Here is a 20,882-nt window from a genome sequence, read left to right on the forward strand (position 1 = left end):
CATAATCACATGGCAATTTCAAATAACAAAACGCATCAAAAACGAATGGACAAGGACTGTCATATTCCTGACTTGGTACAGGCATTTTCAAATGTAGAAAATGGTGGATTAAACCTGTTTTTATAGCGCTAACCCTCTCACTTTGAGACAGTCTCATCAAATTCCGTTATATTTACATAGATATATTAACTAAATGACCGACTACATATAAAACTCACTAAAACAAATGGTGGATATCTTTTTACAAAGAAATATCAATTTAACAATGCATTCATCTTTCATCAAATTACTGTTGACAAATACTCTTATATTGTTACACATAATGAGATTTTCATGGGATTTTCTTAAATACTTTAGCATCATTATTTCATTTGTATCATGCTACATTGACAATACTTCACAGTGTGTTTTGCTTAGGGAGCTACCATTTGATTTTTATGGGGGGGGCTAGGATGAAAAATTTTGTCCTGCTTTTTTTTTTTAATTGTAATCTCTGTCCTGCCTTTTTATTTTTTACTCTATTCGGTCCTGCCTTTTTTTTTACTAGTTTATCCTGACTTTTTTACACAAATTGTCATCCTGCCTTTTCTTTTTACCAAGTTGCTCATCCTGCCTTTTTTTTTACTCAAAACTCCTGTCCTGCCTATTTTTTTCAAATTTCATCCTAGCCCCCCCATAAAAATCAAATGGTAGCTCCCTTACACAATCATAGCTCATCCATTTCTTGTTTACCAAATATTTTTAAATGGGGTATAGTTATTCACAGGTCAAATTTCTTTTAACTGGGTAAACGTTTTTATTAATCCTTTCAAATTTATGTCCAATTTGTATAAGCAATATCAATAAAGGCCGTGATAACTAAAACAGATCAAAAAGTGAGAAAGAAAATTTGACCCAAAACATGAACATTTTATTTTGCTGTCTATTTGTTAAATAACTTTTTTTTAAAGTAGGCCAGATCTAGAGTTATACAGGCTGTTTTTTAATGCCAATTAGTTTCAATCTATGAAGCTTACAAAAAAAAAATGGAGACGTTGAGACAGCATCACTTCAATACCATGAGAAAAGATTAAATTGTAATGACAACAAATTAAATCTATGTAAATTCGGTAATAATTTTCAATGTTTTTTTTCTATTACAGAACAGAAATTTAATGGTTGACCAAGATGGCCGTCCTATCAAAAGACCTGCAAAGAAGCCTCGTTCTGATAATCCTTACCTGTCGATGGAGCCGCGGTCACTCTCTGGAAGACCTTACAGTAGTCGTTCTCCAAGCACTAAACCAGGGAAATCTCAGAAAAACAAGGTGAAACCCAACAGAAGAAGAAAAGATGAAAATCATTTAAACATGTCAAGGGATTTGGATGGTGATAGTGTAGCATAACTTAGAGAATTGATAACAGATGGTGATAGTGTAGCGTAAACAGGGGGTTGTTTTTAATTCAGAAGAGTTGAACATATAATTATCTTAGGAACAATGTATGGTACTGTAAAACCTGCTATGAATCACCCTTATTTTACCAAAAACCTGTTTTATTGTCAGGGTGCCAGCTGTAGTTATACCTATGCATTTTGAACCTCAACTCAGTACCCACCTCTTTTCTAAGGTGGCTATTCTCTGGTACTGAGAGGTTGTTCTTTATAAAGAAGTTGGACTTTATTGTAGATTTTTTCCAATCTGTAGATATTTTGTTATATACTTTGATTAAGTTGGAATTAAGACGGATAATGTTACCATTAATTCCAGAGTTATTGCCCTTGATTTTCTAATGATCTAATGTGAAGTCCCTTGATTGAACTAATAAGATGAAATGGAAATCTCTGAAATGAAGAACGTCCCACTTCAGTTTAAACATAGACATAGGAAGTAGGGTGGAATAATACAGTAGAATGTTTATTCATTCAATTAATTAGCAGTTAATATTATGTAATGAGATTTTTAGATACTGTCTAATTGCAATAGTTTGCATTTTTATTTTCATATTTCTTATACAATTGAGCATTATGTTGTTTCTTTTGAAATTGAATCAAAAACATTATTCAGCCTTTATATATCAGAACAGGAACAATAAATACTTCTGAGGGCATTTCTAATGTTTTGACATTGGGGTTAAACTTTTCTTAAAAATATCATAGTATTTAACACAATTTTTATACGATGGCATTTGAATATATTCTAGTTTTGTAGTTCTTGACAAACTAATCCAATTCATTTTATATTTTTATCAATAAATGTAATATAAAGGGGTATAACTCTATTTACATTTGATTTGGTATATCTAAACTTGTGTATGTAAATCTACCTAGGACTGTTGTAGCAGACATTCATTAACAGTATGTTGTCAAGTCATCCAATTATCTAAATTATTTTAGCTTTTTGCTGTCAGACAAACTTTTTTGTTTGCCTGGCCTAATCTTTATTTCTTTATAGTGCTATACATTTATGTGCCCACTTATTTAAAAACTTTGGTATTCAGTTATACCCTTTTTGTTCGATTACTATTTCAAATTGCAATTGATATTCTTTGGTCATGTTGTCATTTATTATTCTTTTTTTTGTACTTGAACCATGTATTGTTGCATAATAATATAATTGGTATTTTTTTTTTCTAGTTTATCTAATTAATACATTAAATGGAATAATAGCCCATCATGGTCCACTTGTAGTTAAAGTTTATGCCAGATGACAGCCCATAGAATAACAAACATTTAAGCCAGAAGTAGTTTTTCTCTTTTGTTTTACTGTACATTTGTCGGAGGCTATTTATATAGTAATGTGTGTATTTTTTGTATTTGATAACTATTACTCATCCATGTCTTTAACTTGTTATATTTCTGATACATTGTAGAGGGGCAGAAAGTCATTTTCCAGAACATTCGGATCAGCCATTTATTTTGCAGGAATTTTTGGAATGGGCCTATAATTTTAAGGTAATCAGGATTAAAGCCTATCAAACTTGGAAATTGAAGATTTTTATTTATGATCTGAGGGAAAATGCTATAAATACTTTTTTTTTCATGGAAAACAGGATGACACCTCCTCCCAACCCACCCCCTTATTGTATATTGTTTGTTTTGTTGTTTTGTTTTATTGATATTTATTTATATATTTTTTTGATATTTTACAAGTGCATAATAGATATTGAGATATTAGGATTTTGTTAAATGATTAAGATTCTGTAAATAATTCCTTATTTTGATCTAAAGCTCAATTAACAAATCAAAATGTGAATGAAATTAAACTATTTTTTTCACGAAACTTTAATTATTTACATAGATAGTGTTGTAACTTAAACATATTTGCAATAGAAATACTCATAGCCATTTTTAGGGTAACAATTTTTATGCCCCACCTACGATTGTAGATGGGCATTATGTTTTCTGATCTGTACGTCCGTTCTTCTGTCTGTCCGTTCGTGCGTCTGTCCGTTCGTCCCACTTCAGGTTAAAGTTTTTGGTCAAGGTAGTTTTTAATGAAGTTAAAGTCCAATCAACTTGAAACTTAGTACACATGTGCCCTATGATATGAACTTTCTAATTTTAATGCCAAATAAGAGTTTTGACCCCAATTTCACGGTCCACTGAACATAGAAAATGATAGTGCAAGTTTCAGGTTAAATTTTTGGTCAAGGTAGTTTTTAATGAAGTTGAAGTCCAATCAACTTGAAACATAGTACACATGTGCCCTATGATATAATCTTTCTAATTTTTATGCCAAATTAGAATTTTGACCGCAATTTCACTATCCACTAAACATAGAAAATGATAGTGCGAGTGGGGCATCCATGTACTATGGACACATTCTTGTTTACATGAGATTTGAATAATTGTTATCTAGATTTATTGAAACATTTCTGTGCCCTATAGAATTTTTTAAAATAAAATATCCTATATTTATAATAAAGCTTCAATAAACAGCTTCAAGTTTTCTCACTCTGAATTTTTTTTGAATTTTGGAGTTGTAAGAGAGAAATCTTGTTTTGTTGCATGTTATTCAAGCTGATACCATGATTACATTTCTTATTATATAAAAATAAAAGAAAAATATTAAGAGATGTGACTTTTTCAGACCTTTTCTTTCAAAACACGATTTTCCTGTGATACAAAATAAGTCATATCAAACAATTTTTATTGTTATGTATAGTTCCGTCCAAATAAAATATGATATCTTCAATTTGTTTTTTTGTATTTTGATACATTTTTTTTGAAAGTATATATTGTTATGTTGTCTGTTTATTATTTTGTTATCTACATACATATCTCAACCCTTATATTGTCTTTTTATTCATTGATAAAGGATGCAGTTCACTAATTTGAACTAAGAATTGATATAAAATAAAATCAGGTAATTTTTGACATTAAGATAAGTGCAAATTTTATGCAAAATTTAGATTGTAATATTTATAAAATATCATGAATATTCAAGGAGATTAAACAGTTGAAGAAAAATTTGATGTTTATGTGAATAGGCAGAGCTTAAGGTGGTACCTACATTTTTAACACTACAGGGAGGTAACTCTGTAAAATCAGCTAAACGTTTTAATTACGTTGTGTTGTTAAGGGAATATTAAGCTTCTCAATGATCAAAATAAGTGTTTGTCAAACTGCTATATAACCAGTGTTATTTTTCTGATAAAACGGTTGGTTCAAATTTTTTTTAATTTTTATATTTTTCTAAAAGGGTCAAAGTAAATACTTTGTCAAAATTTTAAGAAAACTAAACGAGCCAAATTAATTTTAGTTAAAGTGTTGGGTACCAGCTTAAAGGTATCTGTAGACTGATTCATCAAAGCTCTTTTCCAAAGGATTAATTGCAATACAAATGGAAGAAATCATTGAACCATTCTTGCTTGTTTAAAGTCAAGATGTTTTATTTGACCTTTCATGAATTTTTCGAATTTTTACTCTTTGGTTCCAATAATTCACTTTTGCCTTCAATCTTGGCTTTGTTGTGACATAATCAATGCTAAATACAAGCTTTTTGTAACACTAGTATATATTGATAGGGGATTGATAAAGGAACCAAAAAAGCAACAAATAGATATAGGTCAATGTGCTTGTTTTTGAGATATTAGCCATTGAAATTGTGGCCGAAAATGGTATCTCTCTTGATTTTTCATAGATTTATCATTGACAAATTTGTGTTCTCTAAAACTATTAAAAAATAATGAATGACAAGTGAACATCCTTAACATGTAATATGATGGAGAGTGGTGAATAATTATGTTTGTTTTTTGTGTTGTCTCTCCACTCATGACTAGTTGATAACCATAGAATGTAAAATTCTTCCATTTACATCAGGGCTATTCCAGAAAAAAATGAATGGGGGGGTTGGAAGGCAGTTTTTGTCAGCACCTGCCACCCAGACAATTGTTATTGAGAATTTTAGTACATTATAGTGTGAAAAGTTGCTCTGATACCAATCACCCATGTATTATTGATACAATGTGCCTTCCAACCCCCACCCCCCCCCAAACCTTCCCCCCCCCCTACATTTTTTTCTGGAATAGCCCTCATCTTTCACCATTGTTTTACTTTTTCATGAATTACATATTTTCAGCAGACTCTTTGATGATATATGCATGTTTAAGTTTTGTCCAAACTCTTGAGTTTGTCTACTGTGGTGCTCTGTTTGGAGCAGGGAGCAGTCCTTTAAAACATGGAAAATTATTTTGTAAAAACAGATGAATTTTATATACATGTAAACTTTTTTGTAATAATTTGTAGTATTAAAATTAATATATAGTACAATGTCTTTTATGTAAATTTAATGACTCTTTGCTGCTATAAAATCAGTGCATGATGAATGAACAAAAATGGGACTTTATTTATTGAGGTTTTCAGAAAAAGATATATGTATCAGATACCTGAATGCAAGTTCGCACTATTGCAAGACTCAACTAGTCACATTTTTTCCAAGTTATAAAAACAATATTTTCTGACTGACGTTAGTGTATTATTTCTATAAGAAAATCAGAACTACTGCTATAATGCAGAACATAGATTTGTCTCAGAAAACATAAGGTTCACCCAAAGATGGATAAATGATGATTTTGCAGATTTTTTTGCCCCACCTACAATAGTAGTGGGGCATTATGTTTTCTGGTCTGTGCGTCAGTTAGTTCATCCGTCTGTTCGTCAGACCATCTGACCCTCTTTATGTTAAAGTTTTCGATTAAGGTAGTTTTTGAATCCCAATTTCAATTAAGGTAGATTTTTTACCCCAATTTCAAGGTATACTGAACATACAAAATGAAAGTTCAAGTGGGGCATCTGTGTACAATGAACATATTCTTGTTGCCAATTATCTTGAGAACTTTATTAGACAAATAGAAAGTGTAAAAGCAAAAATTATCAGTATGCCAAAATCTACAAATCTGACAACATATCTATGGGGACTATATCTTACTATCTAATTATAATAAAATAACAACAGCTTTGTAGTTTGATGTTTACTAGTTAGCAAGAAAAAGATAAGGTGACGTCACTGTTGTGACGTCGACCTTGGTTACAATGTTTCTTCCGAGACGTTGCCGGTCCCGCGGTCTTCTTGACAATATCTGAAGTCGTAAGTCAATTCTTTGTAGGAAAAAGTAAAATCACAAAAATACTGAACTTAGAGGAAAATCCGTAATCACATTTCAAATAACAAAACGAGTAATTGCTTTAAACGATGATACTTAATGATTGTAGGGATTTTGCCTACTATCTTGAAAAATTATACAGGAATGGCTGTGATGTTCAGATTTGACAAAAAGCCATGATTTGGATAAGGTCTATCCTGGTGAGAGTCACAAGCTACTTGAGTGGTAAAGGAAAATAAATGAGAAAAACATATTATCCCAAGCAAACAAGTTGTCTATGACCAGAATGAAAATAAAACATACACAACAAATTAATGCAATGAATAAAGGTAACAGTAGTAAACCACTATTCAACAGTCAAATTTGATTGAGAGAAAACAAATCTGGGTTAGTACTGAAACCGAGGGAAACACATCAACTATATGAGCAAAACAAGGAAATAACACAAAACACTGAAGTGCACACAATACCAACTCTAGCATACTGTAAATTCAGAAATTATTGTTTGCATTCATTATTGCGATTTGTGAGTTTAAATTGTTGCGATTATAATCCTGTTGCATTTTCACAATAATTGCTAAACTTTCTGAATTGCTAAACGTTGCTAAACTTTCTGAATTGCTAAACGTTGCTAAACTTTTTGAATTGCTAAACGTTGCTAAACTTTCTGAATTTACAGTACATAGAAATATACTATTTAATAACTGCTAACATCTAAATAGACATTGTCCCTCAATTTTCTGTATAATATTAATCTTGTTAAACCTGAGACTATCAAAAAGCAGACTTGGTATGATTGCCAATGAGACAACTAGTTGTCGAGCCTTGGACTTTAGTCGAAAAAGCGAGACTAAGCGATCCTACATTCCAGCGGCGTCCACAAATATTCACTCTGTAGTTAAAGGTTTTTGAAATTTTTATAACTTTCTTAAACTATATTTGATTTCTAACAAACTTGGAAAGAAGCTTGTTTATGAACATAATTTAGTATAGAGAAGTAAATTTTGTAAGAATGAAATTCCATTTTTTTCTGTATTATACTTATAAATGAACTTAGTTTTTTTCTGCTGGGAAACTACATTCACTCTGTGATTAAGGTCTTGCAAATTTTAATAACTTTCTTATACTATTTTGGATTTGTAACAAACTTAGAAAAAAAAGCTTGTTTATGATCAAAAGCTAGTATCTAGAGCAATATTTTTAAACTACCCTGGGTTAATACCAAACTTGAACAGGAGCTTGTATAATTATGATCATAAGATTGTATCCAGAAGTAAATTTTGTAAAAATGTAAATCCATTTTTTCCTTATTTTACTTTTAAATGGACTTAGATTTTCTGCCAGGAAACACCACTATCACTCTGTAGTAAAGGTTTTTAAAATTTTAATAACTTTCTTATACTATTTTAGATTTGTAACAAACTTGGACAGAAAAATAAAGGCAACAGTAGTATACCGCTGTTCAAAACTCATAAATCCATGGACAAAAAACAAAATAGGGGTAACAAACTAAAACCGAGGGAAACGCATTAAATATAAGAGGAGAACAACGACATAACACTAAAATGTAACACACATAGACAAAATCCCACGAAAATAACAAATATAACACATATATATAACATCAAAACCAAATACATGAATTTGGGATAGACCAGTACCGTGGCACGTCTTATCGCAATGTGAATTTACACTCAAAAATAAGAGAAAACAAACGACACAACGTTATAATGTAATACACACAGAAACGAACTATAATATAACAATGGCCATATTCCTGACTTAGTACAGGGCATTTTTAAAGGAAAAAATGATGGGTTGAACCTGGTTTTGTGGCATGCCAAACCTCGCACTTTTATGGCCATGTGAAATATAACATCAAAATGACAACACAGGACTACAATATAAATAAATTGGAGAACACAATTGACAAAGAATCACACGAACAACTGCCAACAAAAGGCAACAAGTTCAAAATTTTAATATGCCAGAAGTGTATTTTGTCCAAACAAGACCTACGTGTGACGCCCAGATACAAAAGTATGAAAGCCGAAACGAGTACAAAGTTGAACAGCATCGAGGACCAAAAGATCAAAAACGTTGTGCCAAAAAACGGCAAGGGTTTTCTGTTAGTTACCAGAAACTCCCTATAATTTAGAATAATTTATACTTTTGCAAACAGTAAATTTTATAAAATGAATATTCAAAAGATGTACATGATAAAACTGAAGTATTAACTAATTACAAGAAACAACTGAAATACATTTACATAACCAGACATTTGAAACACAAAAGTAGACACATCCGAATAAGTTTAAACCTTGATCATAAACAGAACCCTTACGAATTTTATATATATTAAATCTTGGATTACATAAGAAGTGTTATCAAGATGTAAATACAAATGACTACAAACAATCAGGGTGTAATACAAGTTCTTGCATCGATTATTACTATTTTTATAAGTGGACTTGACGAAACAACAGATCGTGATATCGATTTTACTTCAAACAGATTATATCAAACTGAACAAATATCAAAACCAAATTTTCTGATCCCTCACGCCATGTGATTGAGACATAAAAGAACGACCAATCTTATATAACATTTTCTAGGATACCTACAAATGTGTTATAATTCATATAGTATTTAAATAGATTAGCTGAATGCACACAGTAGGGGTGTCATCTTGTTATGAGAAAGACGGCATGAAATAGTTATCAACGACTTATGATTAAATACGCCAGATACGCGTTTCGTCTACTTAACACTTATTAGTGACGGTCATATCCATGAAATCAGAATAGTAAGAAAGTCAAACAAGTACAAAAATAAAGAGTTTAAAAGCTGTAATTAAAAAAAAAGCATTGAGCGTATCTAGGCAATTTTATTCATAATTTAACGAGAGAAGGGGTATAAAATCATCACATCCCTTTGCCACTACATTGTAATTTATGGCATGTTTTTTTAAACACAATTACAGACCTTTAATAGCGAAACAACGAAATTATGTATCCACGAAAATGCAATACGCCATTTAGGATGAAACTACACTAGGGCATTAAGGTGAATCGGGACTATTCAACTGCGCATAATTTCACACACGAATTACCAAGCACACGAAAAGTTTGTGTCGTAAGTTCACTGTGCTTTGTCGAGGCTGTGACCTTTGTCGCAGAAAGCTCGACATAGGGATGACGATCCTGCGGCTACGGCGGCGGCGTTAGCTAACTTCTCAAAAGCTATATATTTTAGACGGTGGAAGAGCTGGATGCTTCATACTTTGTATATAGATGCCTCATGTTACAAAGTTTCCGTCAGTCACATGTCCAATGTCCTTGACGTCATTTTTATGGTTCAGTGACTAATTGAGAAAAAAAGTTTAGGTTTTTGTAATGTTAAATTATCTCTTATTATAAGTAATAGGATAACTTTATTTCGTATGTGCGTATCTTGCAAGGTCCTCATGGCCGTCAGACAATTTACACTTGACCTCATTTCAGGGATCAGAACAGGATTGAGTTTTAGTGGTCACGTTTTACTATAGGCAATAGGTCTAGTATACTTGGTGTATTGATGGACTGTAAAGTGAACATGCCCAACTTGCAGGTGTCATCTGACCGTGACCTCATTTTCATGGTCTAGTGTTTATACTTTAGTTTTTTTGTGTTTTGGTATATTTTTCTCATGCTGTATGCAAGATGTCTACTATATTTAGCGTATGGAATTTTTGTAAGGTGTACCTGTCTGGCAGGTGTCAACTATCCTTGATCTCATTTTCATGGTTCAGTGGTCAAAGTTAAGTTTTTGAGTTTGTCTAATATCATATTCAATAGGTCAACTATATTTGGTGTATGGAAATATTTTATGATCTATATGTCATTCGTGCAAGTTTTTTTTGACCTTGACCTAATTTTCATGGTTCATTGCTCAGAGTTAGGTGTTTGTGTTTTGGTCTGTTTTTCTTTAACTATAAGCAATAGGTCAACTTTATTTTTTTTCCAATTGTATGGAAGAATTGGTAGCAGTACATGTCTGCCTGGTATGGTTCATCTGAACTTGACCCTCTTTTCATGGTTCATTGGTTAATGTGTAGTTTTCTTGGTTAATGTTACGTTTATGTGACAGTTGTAATAAAGCTTAATATTTAGGACTATCAACATAATATCAATGATAAGTAAAGAAGGCAAGATATTTTAGAGTGTGCACTCTTGTTTTAATATTTTGATTGATTAAACATATGTTGAATTATTGTATTTTTGTCATTAAAAAAATTACTATCGTTATTATGTTACTGAGCAAGGCTCATAATGATATTTCACACAATTTCACCCTTTTCCCGCCAAAAATAGTGTTTTGGCAAATTTTCTTTTTTATATCGGGAACCTATATTTTTTATTGCTTAATTTTTGAAGCTATATTTTAGCTTTTTATATTACAGTTTTGGACCAAGTGTTACAGACAGTTCTTTTGATATTCCGATAAAAATATGCCAACACCTCTATTTTCCCTATCATTTCATTGAAAAATGATCCCTTTTGCATACCTGTTTAAAAGTAAAATTTTGAGCTTAAATGGTCCGGGACCCCTATTTTTTCGACCAATTGATTTACTCTCTTTAAAGATTGGAATAACAAAAAATAAGGCACTTCTGACAGAAACTTCGAATATTTTTGAAAAAAAAACCAGTTCTATAGGGTAGACTGCCCACAAGTGATATCGGGAATTATTCTGTCCCATCTATACATAATAATCTAACAAATATTAGTTAAAATTTGCTATTCCAACGCAAAACCTTTTTGTGCTTATGGTCCATACTAGTTATATTAGTACACACATTTTCTCTCTTTTATTTAAATTGAACGTAATTGTCTTGAAGAACTCTAGGAGGATGGTGTTCCCGTGTGGAAAAAATCCACAGATATAGGTACCCACGAAAATAAATGAATGAAAACACAGTATATCAAATAAAACAGTTTTCATAGCGCAAAACAATATGGCCTCTTCCTCATGCCATATTAATGTTGCACAAAATAAACTACGTACATAGAAACAATTACATAAATTGTCGAGAAAACCAATAATCAAATCTATATTATATTAAGTATTTAAAAATATCAGTTGAATTCACACAGCAAGGGTGATATCGGGTTCCGAGGAAGATGGTGTAAAAAGTTGTTATGATCAAAATAGCACTTAGCGTATCAAAGCAATTTATTTTACTGTTTTCTGTTTGGGTAGAGGTACAACATCAACACACACTGTACGTTCATTAATATTCAATGGATACTAATTTTCGTGGATTTCGAGGGTACAGAGAAACCACGAATTTAACGTTCAACGAATAACAAATTTTATGAAGGAATGTAGGCTAAAACCACGAATATAATACCCAGGAAAATGCTAGTTTTCCTCAATCCACGAAAATTGGTACCCAGGAAAATGAATGAATCCACAGTATACATGAAATTACCAACGATAGTATCTGATATTTATTTCAGCCTGGCTGTCTTTTATTTTTAAATAAGTGTAATTAGGCATACCGTGTTTCACACGTTCACGTCGGTATAATGAAATTTTATTCGACTGTTTTACAAGTGAGGCGTTTAGCTAGCTATAAAAACAGGTTTTATCCATCTTTTTCTACATACAAAAATACCTATATCAAGTCAGAATATGACAATTGTTTTCCATTCGTTTGGAATTTTTTATTTTGTCATTTGATTAGGAGCTTTACCTTTTCAATTTTCCTTAGTATTCGTTATTTTACATTTTATTTTAAATAAAGGATTTTTTTGTGGATTTCGTGGGTAAAGTTGAATCACGAATTTAAATGTTCAATAAAATATAGACTTATATGCATACTTAACTTAAACAACGAAATTAAATATCCACGAAAATGCAATAGTTAATGAATCCACGAAAATAGATACCCACGAAATTAAATGAATCCACAGTATCATCTCTTTTTACGTCCATCCGTCTCTGATGTATACACACCAACATATGTTTATCTCTAATTGTTAAAGTTGTGCTTGACATATAGTTTTATCGATGGTTCTAAACTGTTTTAAGTTTTTTCCCATTACAGATTGTTACCTTCTCATATCTTATGTGTATGTGTATTCCATATCTTGGTTCGATTTTATGTTTGATTAAAACACTTAGATTTCTTAATGTGCCACTTGACCAACGACTTTGTAAAATGTGCAAGTCTCAATCAATAGAGGACGAATCCGATCTCTCTGTTTTGTGAACGCTATGAACAATTACGAACAACATTATTTAATGATATCCGAGATAAGTACAACATTAACTTAACTACGCTACCAGCGAACATCAAATTAAAACATTTATTTTGTAATTACAGCAAGCTTGTTGCTAACTTTACTTTGAACTGTTATACCATCAGACAATCTGTGACCAACTGATAACGTGCCTTGCTATAATTTGCGTGTAAATTTGAACTATATTTATTTATTTATTTTATTTGCAATACTGATACACAATGTACAGTGCATCATAAGCCTATTTGGCTGGCTGAAAATTACTTGTATATATGAATGTAATTGTTTTTTATAATTGAGGTTGCACTTTAATTTTAAAATATTCTATTATATTCTATTCTATAACTACATTAAGTGTGACGGTGCCAGTTTTATTTTGTTCTTTGGAGAAAAGCACCTCCATCGACACAACGTTCGGTATTATTAAGCTTTGACCGACAAATTTTGTTAACTTTTTGAACTACGATGAACAAACCTAACAACATGCAACTGATTTATTGAATTCCTGTCATACATGTATATATATAATATTACGTCAATGTCAAAAAATATATACCTTTTTGTATGAGGCTGAGAAACTTGGGGGGGGGGGAGGGGGGGGCGAGGTTCTTCCACAGTTTTGCGCCGAGTACAAAAAAAGTTTATACTTTTATGACATTGACCTAACATTGTTTTTATAATGCAATTTAAATTAATACATTGATAGCTTTTAAAATCGTAACACAAATGTCAAACTTATTTTGATACCTTTATAGACCTCTGATTGTGGAGAAAGTGTTCCATGATGATATTGACATTATACAAAATATAGCTATGTTACTATAATTAGGAAATAAACACAACTAGTTGCAGTATAAAAAGATCGATATTTGAAGAAAACAAGAAAGGATTTAATACAATGATCATTGTTTTTATGTTCAACGGTAGATATGACAAAACATTTGTGTCAATATAGTTTTATGTATATACCTTACCAGAGATAGACACGTGTCAGATATTTATCTTTCAACCTCACAAGATGTCGTTTCACTGGAGAGATTTTAATCCTTCTTGATGTCTAGCGCTAATCGTATTAAATAATGCATATTCAGGACATTATATATTAATATACCATGATTTAATTGTATTAGACCGACATGCTCCACGATTTTCGATTTGTAACGAGCCATATGCATTTTACAGGGGAACATTTCACTTCAAGATATTTCAACCTAATGAATCAGAATATTGAAACACAAAATTGAAATACCTGTAACTGTCCCATGGAGACATTTAAATCTTACTGACATATTAATCTGGCTTTCAAAAAACAGTGTTTGCGCTGGTCTATATATCATACCAACTGAAAAATTTACTAACTAGAATCGGACCGAATGACAAGTGTTTCAGTGTGTTTAAAATTGTATTCATAAAATCATTTTCTCATATTTTTATTTACTGTAGGTAAAAAACTACGAATCCGTAAGTCAAAACAGAGGTAGAAATCAAGAAAACCAGCAAGTGTAAAGATGTTCGACTTTGTTTTAATCATTTTGTCTGGAAGCGTATTTGAAAAGGTTCACCTGTCTTGTATTTTAATTTTACTGGCTTTTGGAATACTCATAATAATATTACATGTATTTGTATCGGTATTCTTGAAGTATGATCACACAAATTCAGTTGGTTTATTTTTTGCTTTAATAATCGGATTTGTTCATCAATGTTTTTTGTCGGCGAACTGGCTAAAATCAACAGGTAATCTAAATGGAATAACTGTGTTCGTGACCGATTGGTACACTGTTCCTGTCGTCTGTTTGATATTGACTATTGGTGTGTTGTTCCTCGAAGAATGTTCAAAAGATGAGTCTAAAACAAAAATATATACGTATGGTGCCTTCATTTCCTTGGTTTTACTATTAGGTTTTGGAATGGGAATTCATGGCATCAGTAACCAACATGCCAATTACATGAATTATTATAACTTGAAGTTTCACAAAGCTGTATTTGTAGACAATAAGACTACACTCGTGAGTTTTGCTTTGAATATCTTTTGGTCTATGCTCCAGTTTCTGTGACCCTGCTCTGGAATAGGAAGGAATGTGTGCTTATTAACGGTCAACAAGGTAATGTATATATTCTTCGTTATACAAGTATAAGGGTCTCGATGTGAGGTACTCATATCTGTATTCTGTTATTTATATCCCATCTCTATTCTTGATATATGAGTACCCCAATACTGTCTGTCCTTTATATGTTAATTTCTTTTATTTTCTTTCTCATTTTTTGCAAAGACCAATCGTAACAACATCTGATTCAAAAATTAAATAACACTTTTAGATATTTAGATTATATATTGGCTCTTAATAATGACGACTTCAGTATGTACACTTAAGAGATTTGTCCTTATACTAGTAATGAACACTGTCCTTTCCTGGATCTTAATATCTAATATAGTAAGCTTAATACCAAAATTTATGATAAAAGAGACGATTTTTCATTTCCTATTGTTAATCATCCATTTTAAGATAGTGAAGTTCCCTTGTCACATTTTATGCTGTTTAAATGTCTCAACTTGTTCGATTAGCTCGTGTATGTAACAACTTATTTGATTTCAACCAAAGAATTCTCTGTATTTCTGAAAACTTATTACACCAGGATTTCAATATCACAAACAAGTCAAAACTATAATATCTTATGTTAATATTCTGTATAAAGCCGAAAAATATCGGTTTTCACCCCAAAGCTAACTAAACCTTTAAACAGACTTATTTGAAAAGGATATAGTTACGATACTTTTATTAAAGATTGATTATTTTGGTATTAATAATGATTCACTCATAGGGTCTTTGCATCGGAAATAAACACATCTATTCTTAAACCAGTTGTTGGCATGATATGTTCTTCTCATATATTTTTTGTAAATGCACCCCTAACGGGATGGCTTGTACTTGGTTTTCTTTTGCATATAACTTGTTTAAATTTGATTATGCGAACAGAATGTTTTACACATTATTTCATATACATATACAATATAAGGTGAATGTCAGAAAGTATTAACTTCGAAAATGTAAAAGGGCGGGGTTCATTTTTGCGCACAATACATAAAGGTTTATATTTTTCTGACATTGACCTAATATTGTCTTTAAACTGCATCTTAAATTTTACGTTGATAGCTAATTAAAATGTAAAAATAATTTTAAACTTATTTTCATCCTTTAAGGAACCCCTGATTGTGGGAAAAGTTACCCATGATGAAATTGACATTGCACAAAAATATAGCTGTGTTACTATATTTAGGAAATAAACAAAGCTAGTTGCAGTATAAACCAGATTATGTAAAACTAGCACGATTATTTATTCAATTTCAGTTAATAATAAACATTTCATAGTTGTTATTCTATTTTTTTTTTAATATTCTACTCGTAGGTTAAAGTAAAGATAATTATTCATCCAGTTCATTTATAAGATTTTAGTTTGGGTCAACTTAACGTATACGTTTGTTTTTTAATAGTTTGGTTTAGAAGAAATATCGACATAGCTAGATACTACAATTAATTATCTAATTACTGACACAATTCTATATTAAGTAAATTATTATTGTTGTAGTAAATACCATAGTTACAAAGCTGATATCAACATTTCAAAAATTTACCTGTGAAAAAAAAGTAAAATCACAAAAATACTGAACTCAGAGGAAACTCAATTCGGAAAGTCCATAATCACATGGCAAAATCAAATAACAAAACGCATCAAAAAGGAATGGACAAGAACTGTCATGTTCCTTACTTGGTAAAGGCATTTTCAAATGTAGAAAATGGTGGATTAAACCTGGTTTTACAGCGCTTACCCTCTCACTTTGATGACAGTCTCATCAAAGTCTGTTATATTTACTATGATGCGTTAACAGACACAATAAATAAAATAGTCAAAATATGGGTACAGCAGTCATCATCGTGTAACAATTTTAAAAGGAACAATTTAACAGAACACAAAAACATCTATCTACAAACATATTCATTGATTTGCGTGTCTGACGTCAGAAAATTTTATACGTCACATATATTCGTCGTTCAATGTACATACAAACAATTTTAAAATTGCACATAGGCAATCCCAGGAAACACATGACGTCCTTGCGACGTTATGTATTGGTCGCTGGAAGGTCATGACTGACGTTACGTAAGTACGACGTTGTTGCAACGTTGTGAGAAAGTAATTTTACGTCACGTCAGATACGACGTAGAACCAACGTCAGGACAACGTTATTATTGTTTTTAATAACGTTTATATTACGTTGTTGCAATGTCATATTGCGACGCATCTGTCACGTATCTGTGACGTTATAGCAACGTCGTCAGATTTTTGGTCGATAAAGTATTAAGTTGATTTTTATGCTTTAAAAAAAGAGGAACTTTATGTTTTTGTCATCAATAATAGTATCGTGATAATAAAACTGAAACATAAAAAATAAATAATTGCCATATGTACTGTACATCGATCAAATAAATCACGTAATTAAAACGTTGTTGCAACGTAATTTATCGATGTCTCTTAAATTGACAATAGCAAGATTTCTTCTTTTATTATGCACTAAATTTAATTTTAATTTTTCTTGTTTCTATTGATAGAACTAATGAACGTTATTTGATATGAGGCAGGCATTACCTGTGAAAGGGAACGAAGTCTTTTGATTCAAACATGTTAAAAAAAGATACGGAAATACCGTAACGTTTCCGATTTTGGTTCTGTTGTTAGGGCTTTTAGTTGTGACGCTATTTAAGTGATGACGTCATATTCAAAGTCAACGCCATTCACCAAGCCACCACTTAGAAGTTAGATTCAATGTAAGTACATTTATCTGTATTCTTTATAACTGTTGTTTTTTCTTTTTACTTTTTATAGAGTTTCTATTATAAAGGATCAGAATGATGTTCCAGTAACATTTTGACGTCATAAAACAAAATATCTGACGCCACAATAGAAAAGTGATTGTCAAAAGTTGTTGCAAGCGGCCGGTAAATGTCAAAATACAAGATTTGGTGTTTAGAACATGAAAATTACGTCCATCTAATTGTAATAATAACAATTTGTAATACTAAAAATAAAGCTTGTGATAATGGTGGTGTAAATGTAAACCATATGATCCAACAACATGTATTGTCAGCTCGTACTGGACCATACGCGTTTACTCATACGGTCCGACCGCACGCGTATGGTCGGCACGATGGTCGGACCGTACGAGTCTACATCAAATACGTATACGGTACGGACCGTACTCGTGCGGTCCAAATACTCATATGGTCTGGAACATATATATATATGTCAAATTTGTAAATGTAAAACGTAGATTTATTGATCATAATTTTCAATGATATTTTTTTTGTTATATTTTGGCAGTGGCTAATTTGCCGGTGAAACAGTAGTTATGATCTGATTAAAATATCTCTCATAAATCTGTACAGATTGGCTTATGTATACAAAATGTATCTTTTATAAATGTATTATGTAATATTATACATAAGGTGAGACGTAAATAAAATATTGAATTGAATTGAATTGAATTGAATTAAAAGCCAGCTTAGTATAAATAATTTTTCCGGCGCTGGCAATACTGTGAATTTGTTATTTTACGGGTTCTTTGTGAAGTTTAAAAAGATATATCAGTCATAATGAAGATTGGAATATGTCATAATGTAAAAATTAATAATAAAACATAAGGAGCTGTGTATTTTTAAATTTGATAAATGATAAATCATTATGCCATCTAACAAAATCAATCATATACACAGTCATGGTACAAAAGTGAGTTCTCACTCAAAAAATGTCCTATCATTTCAACTAAAATCGGTATTTTTCAAAAAAATATTACCAAGTCACTGTATGAGCGATTTTTTAAAAATAGATACCAAAAGATGTAAAAATGTCTGAAATTTTATTGTTTATTTAGTCATAATTTTCTTGAGTTTCGTTTTCATCATTTGATGAGTTAAACACAAATGCAAATTTTTACGATTTTAATTTGGTTAGAATAATAGCAAACTTTTCAAGAAATGTTTTTCTTTGTGTCCATCTCGTCAGAATATTTAAATGAGCATGAATAATATTATAACCAAATAAACAATAAAACTTCAGACATTTCCGCATCTTTTGGTATCTATATTATGAAAATCACTCATACAGTTACTTCGTAATATTTTTTTGAAAAATATCGATTTTAGTTGAAAAGATAGATCTTTTTTTTTTACTGGGAACTCACTGTTGTCCAATGACCACTGTAGCTTCAAAATCATAGATATTTAATGAAAATACCGAATTTGCCTTTGAAATTAGGGAACCACCATTTAACTTTAATAAAAAAAGGGGGGGGGGGGGGTCATGGATTTTTTTCTTTAATTTTTTTTTCTTCTGATTTCCAAATTGATGAAACAAAATATTCTGTTCGAGTACAGGAAAAAAAATATTCTGAATCAAGATTCCTCCCATACCTTATAATGTTAGATTTGATCAAAATTATTTGATTGATATCGTTGAAAAATGAAATAAAATTGTTTGCCATTTGCACGAAAATAATCTGACTCAAGCAAACACCATGACCCTCCTTGAAGTTAAATTGTTGCTCCCTGACAGTCTAAGGTTTATTTTTAAATTATATTAGATATCACGATGCAAATTTTATTAATGTCAATTTTTGTAGAGTCTTACATGAAGAATTGATTGGGAAACCCTAAAACATGCACCTTCAAAACCAGGCGGAACACGCTATAAGCATGATAAGGTAGGCATACCCTTATTTCCACCGTATAGTGCAACCTATCTTGGATTATTTCCCAAAATTATTATTGTTTGTATTCTATGTTGGTTATTTTTTTCAAGTTAATTCAGTACGAAATTGTTATTATAGATATGTATTTGTAACTAGCATTGTGAAGATCAAGATACTCTTTTGCGACAATAAAGGGTAACATTAAATTTAACTAAATATATAATTATGTGGTTAATGAGTTTTTCAAGGAGATTTGGAAAGCCAGGTCTAACAGTTTTACACACAGCTACATCTAGTATTTATTTGCAATAATGTTAGACCTAGAATTTAACTTTTTTTACAAATAAGTTTTTGTATTGTCATTGCAGGAACCGATTGCTAAGAGGGTAATTCCAGCAGATCCGGAAATACCACTACCAGGGACATAGGAGAACATTTAAAATAAACAAAGTTAACGATGATCAAATCTTCACTTTTTGATATACAGGCATTATTTACCTTTCATAAACTTTTTTTTATAAAACTTTCATGGCCTGGGTGGGTATTTAGCTAGCCATATTATATTCAGAACGTGAACATGCTAAATGAAAAATGTATACTACGATGAAATAAATTGAATACTAGTATAAAAAAAGAAGATGTGGTATGATTGTCAATGAGACTCTCCACAAGAGACCAGTCACAGAAATTAACTATAGAGGTCACTGTACAGCCTTCAACAATGGGCAAATTCCATATCGTATAGGCAGCAGTTAAAGATGGGTTAAAAGAGACAGGGGCAACATCCTCCTTATAGAGTAACATATATGATAAGTGCATATTATTTTTACAAACACTAACTATCAAGAACTGCATACGAATAGGCAGCGACTTAGCTAAGGATGGCCCTAGGATTCATTTCTGTTATATCACAATTACTGAAACAGTAACTCGATTGAAGCTAAAAAAAAAGATGATGATGCAGAATATACGAATTCCTTCAGCATGTTCAGAGAATAGCACCAACATGTACAATGTATCATCTAGAGGTCACCTCATGGTCCCAAACACAGTTGATACTATGCATATATATATATGATCATTTTTGGGCCAATTATATAGCATAATATAAAAGTGCAAGTATATTACGTCGACATAATGAGATATTAACGTTGTTATGTCAGGAATAACGTTGTAGAAACGTCATTTTACGTCATCACAACGTTGATGTATGACGTTGTGACAACATCGATATAACGTGATATAAACGTTGTTGTAATGTCAGAAAT

At 31.3% G+C, this 20,882-nt stretch overlaps 1 protein-coding gene and 1 long non-coding RNA gene across 2 annotated transcripts in view; both read left to right on the forward strand.

Moving 5' to 3' along the window:
- LOC139502743 (ADAM 17-like protease) overlaps nucleotides 1–5,741 on the forward strand; it is a 53,199-nt gene extending 47,458 nt beyond the window's left edge. The window contains exon 22 of the mRNA XM_071292309.1: nucleotides 1,143–5,741. Coding sequence (XP_071148410.1) covers nucleotides 1,143–1,385 — 243 coding nt within the window. The 3' untranslated portion in view covers nucleotides 1,386–5,741. The remainder of the gene's footprint in view (nucleotides 1–1,142) is intronic.
- An 11,785-nt stretch (nucleotides 5,742–17,526) lies between these two features.
- Nucleotides 17,527–20,080, forward strand: LOC139502842 (uncharacterized). The gene is made up of 3 exons (XR_011658956.1): nucleotides 17,527–17,695; nucleotides 19,546–19,626; nucleotides 19,983–20,080. It is a non-coding gene; the product is annotated as an uncharacterized lncRNA (long non-coding RNA).
- Nucleotides 20,081–20,882: the final 802 nt, after the last annotated feature.

Source organism: Mytilus edulis, chromosome 14, assembly GCF_963676685.1.
Source record: "Mytilus edulis chromosome 14, xbMytEdul2.2, whole genome shotgun sequence".
NCBI classification, from domain to species: domain Eukaryota; kingdom Metazoa; phylum Mollusca; class Bivalvia; order Mytilida; family Mytilidae; genus Mytilus; species Mytilus edulis.